This window comes from Malaya genurostris, chromosome 3 (genome assembly GCF_030247185.1).
Source record: "Malaya genurostris strain Urasoe2022 chromosome 3, Malgen_1.1, whole genome shotgun sequence".
Classification (NCBI taxonomy): Eukaryota; Metazoa; Arthropoda; class Insecta; order Diptera; family Culicidae; genus Malaya; species Malaya genurostris.
Genome location: NC_080572.1, coordinates 118,938,904 through 118,951,275, shown reverse-complemented (window position 1 = coordinate 118,951,275; position 12,372 = coordinate 118,938,904). Strand labels below are relative to the sequence as shown.

Here is a 12,372-nt window from a genome sequence, read left to right as displayed (position 1 = left end):
TATCGTCTATTGTTGTTCTCTTAAATCAAAGTTTTCTCCATTTAAACTTGACCAAATTCAAAGTTGTACACAAGATGTGATGAGAATAAATTTACCGTATTATTCAGATTCTCTTTCTTGTTAGTCTTCAATTCAGAATTAAAGCAGGCGAGTGTAATAAAGTCTGCCTATCTAAAAAGTTAGATTGAAACGTCAAGGTTTATTAAATATTACGATTCAATTATATCGTCTTGCCAATCACATTTTGTTTTTTTTTTCGTTAAACGCATAGTAGTATCATTATAATTAGGTCATGAAAACTACAAGTATTAGAGTTACACCTTTAACGCTTCAACTAGACTAGTCAAAAATCACTGAAATGACAATTTATAAACAAACCAGTACTTCTTAAATATCAATTACTTTGCTAGAATTAGTAGTCAAGAGTTTGTTTTTCATTTGTACTGAAAACGATGAATCTCCTGAATGTAAGTAGTAGAATCGTTGACAATCCACATTCCATGTCGGTCTTATATTCCGCTTCGAACATTTTATCAGCTTAATTATTCGATCATACGTTGTTGACCCTTCGCTGACCCAGTCGTCATCTCGATGTCTTGTACTTCTACGGCATTCGGGAAACTAATGAATTCATAACCGCCGTCATTTGTCATGATCTTTACATCATTCGTTGACTTCAATAATTCTAAAGCAAAAGCTGCATTCGTTGTTTGTGTGATGATCCTGCACTAATCAACAATTCGTTTGATATTGGGGCGTTGGCCAACCGAAAGATAAGACAGCGGCGGTGACTAAATGACTTTGCAACGACAAGTAAATAATGCACTCCTCAAATCACATGACTAAGGTATAAAATTACATCATCCCAGTACGATGTGTGGATATTTGTACATATGGGCTGCCATATTTACCTACTTTATTATCACTATTCTGTCATATGATTTATTCTAGTCATTTACGGGTTTGGTAACTCACAGGTAATCGATTTGTGCAAAGTGCACATGACTTTATTTATCGTTTCCACGTTTACGTCTTCGGCTCATCAGTGCATTAGCAGTTTATGTTCATCACTTAATGCCACCTCACGGTTCAACATAAACCACTAAGCAGACGTAAAGTTAATGGGTCATTTTCTCTAAAAGTTATTGTAAAATGAAATTTTTCGGCCATATAATAAAGAATTTCGCTTTACCAGCTTAAACTCGCCTGATGGTTCGTTTGTTAGACGGGTGCGTCTTACTCATTTTAGACCTTCAGAGAGAAACACAAAGCTTTCCCAACGTGGCTCAGGTTGGCAATCCACTCCATCATCCAGTCATTCACTTGTAAGATACCCTGATACACTCCCTGCCCCTCCCCGTTGTCGATATAATTGAGCATAATACAATATAATATAATATAATTCAATATAGTACAATATACAATATAATACAATACAATATGCTACATAATAATGTAACATAAAATAATGTAAAGCTTGCTTCAGATAGAATTGGAACAAAGACAATTGCCTGTATTTCAGTTATTGATTATTGAATTCAAGATCTTTTTTTATACAAATGTAGCGTTTTATTCATACTTTTAAGAAAAAATACGGATGAAATTATTCGTCACGGTTTCGAAGCAATTCTCGAATTTTTCCTGTAACACGGCTCATTAGGCGGCGCACACCTTCTTCGTACATCGTTTTAGTTATCTTTTTCCACCAGGTCGTCATCTGATTGATGTCTTTGACAACCTTTCCCTTTGCCTTGAGTCTCCTCTTCATGATTGCCCAGTATTTCTCACTAGGGCGGAACTGGGGGCAGTTGGGTGGGTTAAGGTTTTTCGGAACAAACTGAACCCCTTTCTCTGCATACCATTCTTGAACGACTTTGCTGTAATGACAGCTTGCCAAATCTGGCCAAAACATTACGGGATGGTCGTGGGATCGAATCAACGGTAAAATTCGTTTTTGGAGACACTCTTTTTGGTATAGTTCCGATGTCATTGTCTTATTTGTAACGAAAACTCGTTTTTTTTGCCACAGCTGCAAATGCCCTGCCAAATCAGACATTTTCTTGCAAATTTGTCGGCAAAAACAAATTAAAATTTTCCTGGAACATCCCCCCGAGCCGTTGCCAAGTAAAATTTTTGACCTGGGATTTGCCCGAAGTCAGCCTTGACATAGAATCCATCAGAAGACACCCGTCGAACTTGGTCAGCACCTGGTCATATAGTTTCCGAGCACGAATTTTGACCACACTATTCTGTTTTATGGTCCGATTTGGCTGTTTGCTAGCTCGATACGACTTGATTCCTTCCCGGAGTCGAGTTCTCCTCACGGTACTATGGTCAGCACCGAATTTTCTGGCCAAATCACGGTCCGACAGATTAGGATTCCTCTTAATCGTCCACGCAGTTTCCGGTCGACAGTTCCACTCCGACGATTGGCTTGAGGCTTCCGAATCTTCGTCAATGTTTTCTTATACAGTTTGATAACGCGCCATACGGTATTTCTGGGCAATTTCAGCTGTTTAGCTAGCCTAGATGCAGACCACAATGGATTTTCCAAATAACTGTGCACAATTTTTTCCCTTCTTTCGGCTTCCATATGGTTGTTTACAAAGTACAGTCGATTTGCGGAATGTCAAAAATCATACGTGAAGCTGACAAAATGGCCGACATATGGGCGCCAAGAACTTTCAAATCTGTCCACCAGGAGCGCCACAATATGAGCAAAAGTTTGTTCCAATTCTAAATGAAGCAAGCTTCAAGACGATAATATATGAAGTAATATGCTATGATATATATCATATTTTTTCATATATCCGTTAATCTGTCTAAGATTTTTTATTCGCAACCTTTCGGCAGTGATATAGCAGGCGCTTTTAAAACGAAAAATTGACTGGAATTTAAAGACGAATTCAATACTATTTTAGAAGTGAGATGTCTCTGAAATCAGAGATTAGTTCACCGTCGAACATCAAAAAATCATTGCTGTTTCGTCAATTGCAAGTTAGTGTCATATACATTAAGTGGAGTCAACATGTCGAAAATCTTACCAAATTAAGAGGATTTGCGAGAAGTGTTGATTCATCACTTGGTTTTAAAAAAGTGCTACTGAATCCCATCAAATTCTTGTTTAAATATACGAGGAGCTTTCTCTATCGGTCGCGAATTGTCAACGTTCACAATTAAGCAATTCGAAAGTGGGGTTTTAGTGAGAAATACAAAGAACGCACTGGTCAATCCCATAGTTTTGAAGATGTCAAATAGTAAGGTTAGTTGAGCGAAGGCAACCCCCAAACTCAGCAACAAATGGCAAAGAGTTTAAACGTTAGTCGTCAAACCATTTTTGATCGTCTACACGTCATGGGAAAGCTTCAGAGGGTGGAAAGTTGGGCTCCTCATGAACTGAATGATAGACTGCAGGAAAAGCGAAAAACAGTAAGCGAAACTTTTCTTTCTCGGCATGAAACAAAGGATTTACTGTACCGGATCACGACGGGAGATGAGAAATGAACTTATTTTCAGATGAGAAATGGACTTATCCCTCGAGTAGAAAATTATGGGTCATCATTGTAACACATTGTAACCATCTACATCAATTGCAAAACCTAATCGGTTAGAAAAGATAACGATTTGGTGGGATCAATAAGGTATCTTGTACCACGAGCTTCTCAAACCAGAAGAAACTGTGAAAACTAATCACTAGGGACCGTTCATAAACCACATACATAGACCAAAATTTGGACAAACATAGACTTTTATGAAAACCCCCTTCCCACCAGTAAGTATACGAAGTTTATGAATGGTCTCCTACTGACAAGTTTACTCGAAAAGGACCACCAAACATCATCATTACTAGAAAGAACTTTCGAAAGTTGGATAAATTCGATTATTTGACTGGTTTACTGAAACATTTTCAATGACTGTAATTCCAAACTATGCAACTAAATCATTTTCATGTTTTTCTGATATAATTTTCTCGCACGCATATTTGTAATTCTTGGGACAGTCTAAGAACACATACCATGAGCGCGATTACTTGGTTTATATTCTATTGTCATTATTCTTCTAATTCTTAGTAAAAGCTTTTAAAATTATAATTATTCTCTGTGTATTTCCGATAGATTTTCTATTCCTATGCCGTTGTTACACTCTGAGTTTTATCAATTTTCATTTGAAAAAAAAGCGCCAAAATAAATTTGTTCGGGTCGACTGCATGAATTCTATATATTTATTTATCTTATGTCGTTTTCGTTTTTAAATTGCACTACACCGGTGTAGCGAAAGGTGCACTGAATCCGTTCGTTTTTACCAATTGCACTACACCAGTGCTACACTTTTTCTGCACCGATACCACTGGTGTAGCACTCATCAAAAGTTTGGTGTAGCTCTGTGCAATGAAATCGTTTATTGTAGTCAATGGTTACTGTTTATGTTTTCGTCATTTTTGTTCGTTTATTCATGCCTCAGTGTAGCACTGCACCGGTGTAGTGCAAATTAAAAACGAAAACGCCATTACAGTTAACGACGGCACGAAGAAAACTCATTTATGAGTTAATCTTTCGGTTCTACTGCAGTGTGTCCTTTCCTCTAGTTTACACAAACTTTTTTATATGTTTACTCGATTTCCTCGACGCTCATCGCGTCTGCCTTTTTTTGTGTCATTCGCCGGCCGCATTATTGAACAAACCACCACTGGCTCGTTTGTTGGTTGACTATGGGTATTGGTCTGAGGCTGCTGATTATCACTTCCTCTTACTGCCGTCGTTATTTTGTGAGATTTTGCGATACCCCCGCCTTAATGGTTACAGTTTGTTCTATATGTTTACTCAGTACATTGCATTGAATGTCTTGTGACGGTGTTCTTCTTTGCCTGTTTCGATGGATGTTGTATAACATTTGTGTACATTTGCTAAATACTGCCACCATTGACTGCTGCGAGTTGCCTTGAGAATGTGAAATGATGACGTTATACTGGCGGCATTTGCTGTCCAGCACAATTATGAAGAGTTGTTCGAGTGATGATCTCGTCGTTTTCCTGGCAAAGACTATAGAAAATCATCGGCTGGGTGTGGTCTGACATCGATGTTCTATTGTATCGGCTACTGGATGACATGGTTTCCAGCTGTGTTGGCCCCACCTGCAGCTTAAGGTTTTCCGTCAACAGAAAGTTATTATAGAAATTGTGTAATTTGTCATTCATTATGATTATTTTATGATTGCTTTTAAGTTTCACTTTCTTGGTTATTGGTTTAAATCATCAAAACGGAACTATCACAACATTTGAGGAATATGAATGTTTTTATCTTTGTTTTCATGCTTTTTTTTGCAAAATCACACTCAGAGCATTCCTCAGTACATTACAAATATAGGAACCCATAAATTCTTTGAGAGTAGTCAATTCTATATTCAACTGGAATCAATTGATTTATCTATCCAAAGCTAGTAATCGCAAGTCAACTTTATGAATGTCACATTGAGTAACAACAAAAAAAAACGAAATTTGATTCAATATGGGATATTGCTCGCTATATGAATTTACGTGAACCTAGCGATAATGAATGTCAACTTTAGTGAATGGTAAAGAGATACCGACGAGGAGATACTATTATATTTAATTTGCATTGTCAAACCAAACGTCTGGTACTGTGCACTAGAATGTGAATACGTAAAAAAGGCAGAAATAAAATAATGGAAATAGCAGCACCGGTGCGATGGATTCCTTTCACATCTACTTATTCTTAGTTTGGTGCAGTGTATGTTTTTGCATTGCAGTACCGTACCGTTGTCTTCATATTTCATGTCCATGAGTATTATGCCGGTCGTTCTAGCGCCGCTTCCGTCACAATTCGCCAACTCGTACGTCCACGAAGGTTTCATTAGTGGTATCTTTCTCTCTCTCTCTCGTACTACTCTGTTCGCCGTCACTGTTCCATGTCTACGTTTTGCATTCGGCCTGCAGTTGCTGTAGACATTATGACGGCGGTTTTAATTGCACCAGTAAGTGGAACACTGCGCCGTTGTCGTCGTCGTCGTCGCCGCCGCCGTCACCACCAACGCCGTCATTGACTGGGGGAAAAATATGCACATTAGTGAGATGATGCTTTAACAATAGACTCCTCTTCTGTACTTTCAGAGTTTCTTTTACATCCCGCTAGGAGCTCGCTAGGACAGTAAGCTTCTAGCCATGACGACTGACATCTCGGTAGTGCGGTGGGATCCCAGCCAGGGCCCCGGCCAGGAGTACATCGACGAATACGAATACGACGGAGGCAACTCCAGTTCACGCCTTTTCGAACGGTCACGAATTAAAGCATTAGCGGGTTTGTGTTGTAGTTTTTTCTCGTCCAATAGAATGTAATCAAGGTTTTCTACCTATTTCAGAGGAACGTGAAAGCGTCCAGAAGAAGACATTCACAAAATGGGTCAACTCGCATTTGGTGCGGGTCAACAGTCGAATAGGTGACCTGTACGTGGACATGCGGGATGGTAAAAATCTAATCAAACTGTTGGAAGTATTATCTGGCGAACGCTTGCCTCGACCGACCAAGGGTAAAATGCGTATCCACTGTCTGGAGAATGTAGACAAAGCATTACAGTTCCTACGCGATCAGCGAGTTCATCTGGAGAACATTGGTTCTCACGATATCGTTGACGGTAATGCCAGTCTGAACCTCGGTCTTATATGGACCATCATTCTACGATTCCAGGTTAGTGAACACACACACATCGTCAGTACACCTGTGGGATCATTTTACATTGACAAATTTCTATCATTTTAGATCCAAGATATTACAATTGAAGAAACGGACAACAAAGAAACAAAATCTGCCAAGGATGCTTTGCTGCTCTGGTGTCAGATGAAGACGGCTGGATATCACAATGTGAATGTGCGAAATTTCACCACTTCCTGGAGAGATGGGCTTGCTTTCAATGCCATTATTCATAAACATCGTCCGGATCTCATTCAGATCGAGAAACTGACAAAGAATAACCCGATCCAAAACTTGAACAATGCGTTCAACGTTGCGGAAGAGAAACTCGGTCTGACTAAGCTATTAGACGCCGAAGATGTGTTTGTCGAGCATCCCGATGAGAAATCCATCATCACGTATGTCGTTACGTACTATCATTACTTCAGTAAACTGAAGCAGGAAACCGTGCAAGGTAAACGTATTGGTAAGGTGGTCGGAATCGCTATGGACAACGATCGTATGATTAACGAGTATGAATCGCTGACAAGCGAACTGCTAAAGTGGATCGAAGTGACAATCGTTCAGCTTGGTGACCGACAGTTTGCCAACTCGTTGGTCGGAGTTCAGCAGCAGTTAGCACAATTCTCCAATTACCGTACGGTTGAAAAACCGCCGAAATTCGTCGAGAAAGGTAATCTGGAAGTGTTACTGTTCACACTGCAATCGAAGATGAGAGCGAACAATCAAAAACCTTATACCCCCAAGGAAGGAAAAATGATTTCCGATATCAACAAAGCTTGGGAACGATTGGAAAAGGCCGAACACGAGCGTGAATTGGCGCTCCGCGAAGAACTCATTCGTCAGGAGAAACTTGAACAGTTGGCAGCTCGTTTCAATCGTAAGGCAACGATGAGAGAAACCTGGCTTTCGGAAAATCAGCGCCTGGTAAGTACAGATAACTTCGGTTTCGATCTGGCTGCTGTGGAAGCTGCCGCCAAAAAGCACGAGGCAATCGAAACCGACATATTTGCCTACGAAGAACGAGTCCAAGCCGTAGTTGCGGTCTGTAATGAATTGGAAGCCGAGAAGTATCACGACATTGAACGAATTGCAGCACGAAAGGACAATGTTCTGCGACTTTGGAATTACTTGCTTGAGCTGTTGAGGGCTAGAAGAATGCGTCTGGAGTTCTCAATTCAGCTGCAGCAGAACTTCCAAGAAATGATTTACATTCTGGATTCCATGGAAGAGATCAAACAGCGCCTATTGACAGATGATTATGGCAAGCATTTGATGGGAGTGGAAGATTTGCTGCAGAAGCACTCACTCGTTGAAGCTGACATAAATGTTCTTGGCGAGCGGGTCAAACAAGTTGTTCAAAATTCGCAGAAGTTCTTGGGAGACGAAGAAGGTGGATACAAACCTTGCGATCCGGCTATTATCGTCGATCGTGTTCAGCGTCTTGAAGATGCCTATGCAGAACTTTGCAAATTAGCTGTGGAGCGTCGCTCTCGGCTTGAAGAAAGTCGCAAGTTGTGGCAATTTTATTGGGACATGGCTGATGAAGAGAACTGGATTAAGGAGAAAGAACAAATTGTTTCAACTGATGAGATTGGTCATGATTTGACAACAGTCAACCTTTTACTGTCGAAGCACAAAGCTCTTGAAAAAGAAATCCATTCTCATGAGCAACAGTTGATGGACGTCAGTACCGTTGGTGATGAATTGGTTCGACAGGGACACTTTGGAGCCGATCGCATTGATGAACGTCTCAAGGAAATTTTGGCTATGTGGAATAATTTGTTGGATTTGACTGTCTCCCGTCGCAAGCGTCTTGAAAATGCTGTAGATTACTTCCAGCTGTTCGCCGATGCCGATGACGTAGACAACTGGATGCTCGATGCTCTGCGGTTGGTTTCTTCCGAGGACGTTGGACGGGATGAAGCTAATGTTCAAAGTTTATTGAAGAAGCACAAAGATGTAGCGGATGAGCTGAAAAATTACGCTGAAACCATCGAACAATTACACACTCAGGCGGCTAACTTGGTTTTGACTGAACCGGAGCATCAAAAGGTTCAGGAACGTTTGGCAGCTATCGAAGCTCGTTACAAGGAACTTATGGAACTTGCTAAGCTTCGCAAACAGCGATTGTTGGATGCACTTAGTCTGTACAAGCTTATTTCTGAGAGCGACGGTGTGGAACAATGGATCGGCGAGAAGGAACGTATGTTACAGACGATGGTACCAGGCAAAGATATTGAAGATGTCGAAATTATGAAGCATCGCTATGACGGCTTTGATAAGGAAATGAACGCAAATGCTTCTCGTGTAGCCGTCGTCAACCAACTCGCTCGGCAGCTTTTGCATGTTGAACATCCAAACTCAGAGGAAATTATTGAGAAGCAGAACCACTTGAATCAAAGCTGGTCGAAATTACGTGATCAAGCTGAGAGTAAGCGCGACGAGTTGAAATCCGCTCATGGAGTGCAAACGTTCTACATCGAATGCCGTGAAACTGTATCCTGGATCGAGGACAAGAAACGTATTCTCACTGAAACTGACAGTCTTCAAATGGACTTAACGGGTGTCATGACTTTGCAGCGTCGTTTAAGTGGAATGGAACGCGACCTTGCTGCCATTCAGGCCAAATTAACCGCTTTGGAGAGTGAAGCCGATGCAATTGAAGGTGAACATCCAGAAGAAGCTGCTCTGATTCGTGAGAGAGTAGCCCAAATTCAGGTCATCTGGGAACAGCTTACCCAGATGTTGAAGGAACGTGACTCGAAATTGGAAGAGGCCGGTGATCTACATCGTTTCCTGCGTGATCTAGATCATTTCCAAGCTTGGTTAACCAAGACTCAAACGGATGTGGCCTCCGAGGACACTCCAACGTCGCTTCCGGAAGCAGAAAAATTGCTGAATCAACACCAGAGCATACGCGAGGAAATCGACAACTATACCGAGGACTACACTAAGATGATGGAGTATGGCGAAGGACTTACCTCCGAACCTACTCAGACCGAAGATCCGCAATATATGTTCTTGCGTGAGCGTCTAAGGGCTCTCAAAGATGGTTGGGAGGAGCTTCATCAGATGTGGGAGAATCGTCAAGTTCTACTATCACAGAGCTTGGATCAACAGCTGTTCAATCGCGATGCTCGTCAAGCCGAAGTTTTGCTTAGCCAGCAAGAGCACGTTCTCAGCAAGGATGATACTCCAGTTAATCTAGAACAGGCAGAGAATCAATTGAAACGTCACGAAGCCTTCCTTACAACAATGGAAGCAAATGATGAGAAGATCAATACCATAGTTCAGGTTTCAGAGCAATTGGCTGAAAAGCAACATTTCGATTCGGAAAAGATCGGTAAGCGTGCTGAAAGTATTGCTCACCGGCGCGATGACAATCGTAATCGTGCGATTGAACTGCACGAAAAGTTGAAGAACCAAGTAAAACTGCACGAATTCCTACAAGATATTGAAGAGTTAACCGAATGGGTACAGGAGAAATACATCACCGCACAGGATGACACGTATCGAAGTGCTAAGACCGTACACAGCAAGTGGACCCGTCATCAAGCATTCGAGGCTGAAATCGCTGCCAATAAAGAACGTCTTCATGAAGCGCAGAAGGCTGCACAGGAGTTGATGGTAGAGAAGCCAGAATTTAAGGAAATCATCGAGCCCAAGTTGCAAGATTTGGCTAAGAACTTTGATGAACTTGAAACCAGCACCAAGGAAAAGGGAGCTCTACTTTTCGATGCCAAGCGTGAAGTTATCGTTCAGCAAAGTGTTGATGATATTGATTCTTGGATGGACGACCTCGAGAAACAAATCATCAATCCTGATACGGGTAGTGATCTAACCTCAGTGAACATTTTGATGCAAAAACAACAAGTGATTCAAACTCAGATGGCCGTTAAGGCACGTCAGGTTGAAGAACTCGAAAAACAAACTGAAGTTCTTACTAAGACTATTCCTCAGGACGTCGTAGAGCCAATCGTAGAAAAGAAACAAGCCGTTCATGATCGATTCGAAAAAATCAAAGCTCCTTTACTGGAGCGTCAACGTCAGCTGGAAAAGAAGAAGGAAGCCTTCCAGTTCCGTCGGGATGTCGAAGAAGAAAAGCTTTGGATCGACGAAAAAATGCCTCTGGCTAATTCTCAGGAATATGGCAATTCTCTTTTCAATGTGAATGTATTGAAGAAAAAGCACCAATCGTTGAACACCGAAATCGATAATCATGAACCGAGAATTATGACTATCTGTAACAATGGGCAAAAACTAATTGACGAGGGTCACGAAGACGCTTCCCAATTTGCTGATCTTATCAGTCAGTTGACTCAGAAATGGCAGGAACTCAAAGATGCTATTGATAATCGCCACAAGCAATTGGATCAATCTGAAAAGGTGCAGCAATACTTCTTCGATGCTGCTGAAGCTGAATCGTGGATGAGTGAGCAAGAACTCTACATGATGGTGGAGGATCGTGGAAAAGACGAGATTTCTGCACAAAATCTGATGAAAAAACACGAATCATTGGAGCAATCGGTTGAGGATTATGCTGATACCATCCGACAATTAGGAGAAACAGCACGTCAGTTGACCGCTGAACAGCATGCGTACAGCGATCAGGTGTCCGTGAAACAATCACAACTGGATAAATTATATGCCGGTCTGAAGGATTTGGCTGGAGAACGTCGGGCTAGACTGGATGAAGCTCTTCAACTGTTTATGCTGAATCGTGAAGTAGATGACCTTGAGCAATGGATTGCCGAGCGTGAGTTGGTTGCAGGATCGCACGAACTTGGTCAGGATTACGATCATATTACGTTACTATGGGAACGCTTCAATGAGTTCGCCCAGGACACTGCAGCGGTCGGAAGTGAACGTGTAGCTAAAGCTAATGGTATTGCAGATGATCTTATCCACGCAGGACATTCGGATAGTGCAACGATAGCTGAATGGAAGGATGGTCTAAACGAATCCTGGCAGGATCTGCTGGAATTGATCGAAACCAGAAAGGCCATGTTGGCGGCATCACGTGAACTGCACAAATTCTTCCACGACTGCAAAGACGTTCTTGGTCGCATCATCGAAAAGCAGCATGGTGTTTCGGATGAACTGGGACGTGATGCGGGATCCGTGTCGGCACTACAACGCAAACATCAGAACTTCATTCAGGATCTAATGACGCTCCATTCGCAAGTACAACAAATCCAGGAAGAGTCAGCCAAGTTACAGGCAGCTTATGCAGGTGAAAAGGCCCGCGAAATCACTAACCGAGAGCATGAAGTACTCGCTGCTTGGGCCAACCTGCAAGGAATGTGTGATGCACGTAAGAACAAGCTGGCCGATACAGGAGATCTTTTCAAGTTCTTCAATATGGTACGTACTTTGATGCTTTGGATGGAAGATGTCGTACGACAAATGAACACGTCCGAAAAGCCTCGTGATGTATCTGGCGTTGAGCTGCTTATGAATAATCATCAGAGTTTGAAGGCAGAAATTGATACTCGTGAAGATAATTTCACTGCATGTTTAGCACTAGGAAAGGAGTTGCTAGCTAGAAATCATTACGCTTCGGCGGATATCAAAGAACGCCTGTTGCAGCTGACCAATAGCAGGAATGCTCTTCTTCACCGATGGGAGGAACGTTGGGAAAACCTTCAACTGAGTAAGTCACCTA

At 41.7% G+C, this 12,372-nt stretch overlaps 1 protein-coding gene across 10 annotated transcripts in view; it reads left to right on the top strand.

Annotated features, from left to right (window-relative positions):
* LOC131435073 (spectrin beta chain) overlaps nt 1–12,372 on the top strand; it is a 67,034-nt gene that overhangs the window by 46,472 nt on the left and 8,190 nt on the right. For all 10 annotated transcript variants that reach the window (XR_009230443.1, XR_009230442.1, XM_058602570.1 and 7 more), the window contains exons 2-4: nt 6,128–6,314; nt 6,376–6,701; nt 6,774–12,360. Coding sequence is in view for 8 of the 10 variants with exons in the window: in XM_058602570.1 (XP_058458553.1) it covers nt 6,179–6,314; nt 6,376–6,701; nt 6,774–12,360 (6,049 nt within the window). In the remaining 2 variants the exon portion in view is untranslated. The remainder of the gene's footprint in view (nt 1–6,127; nt 6,315–6,375; nt 6,702–6,773; nt 12,361–12,372) is intronic.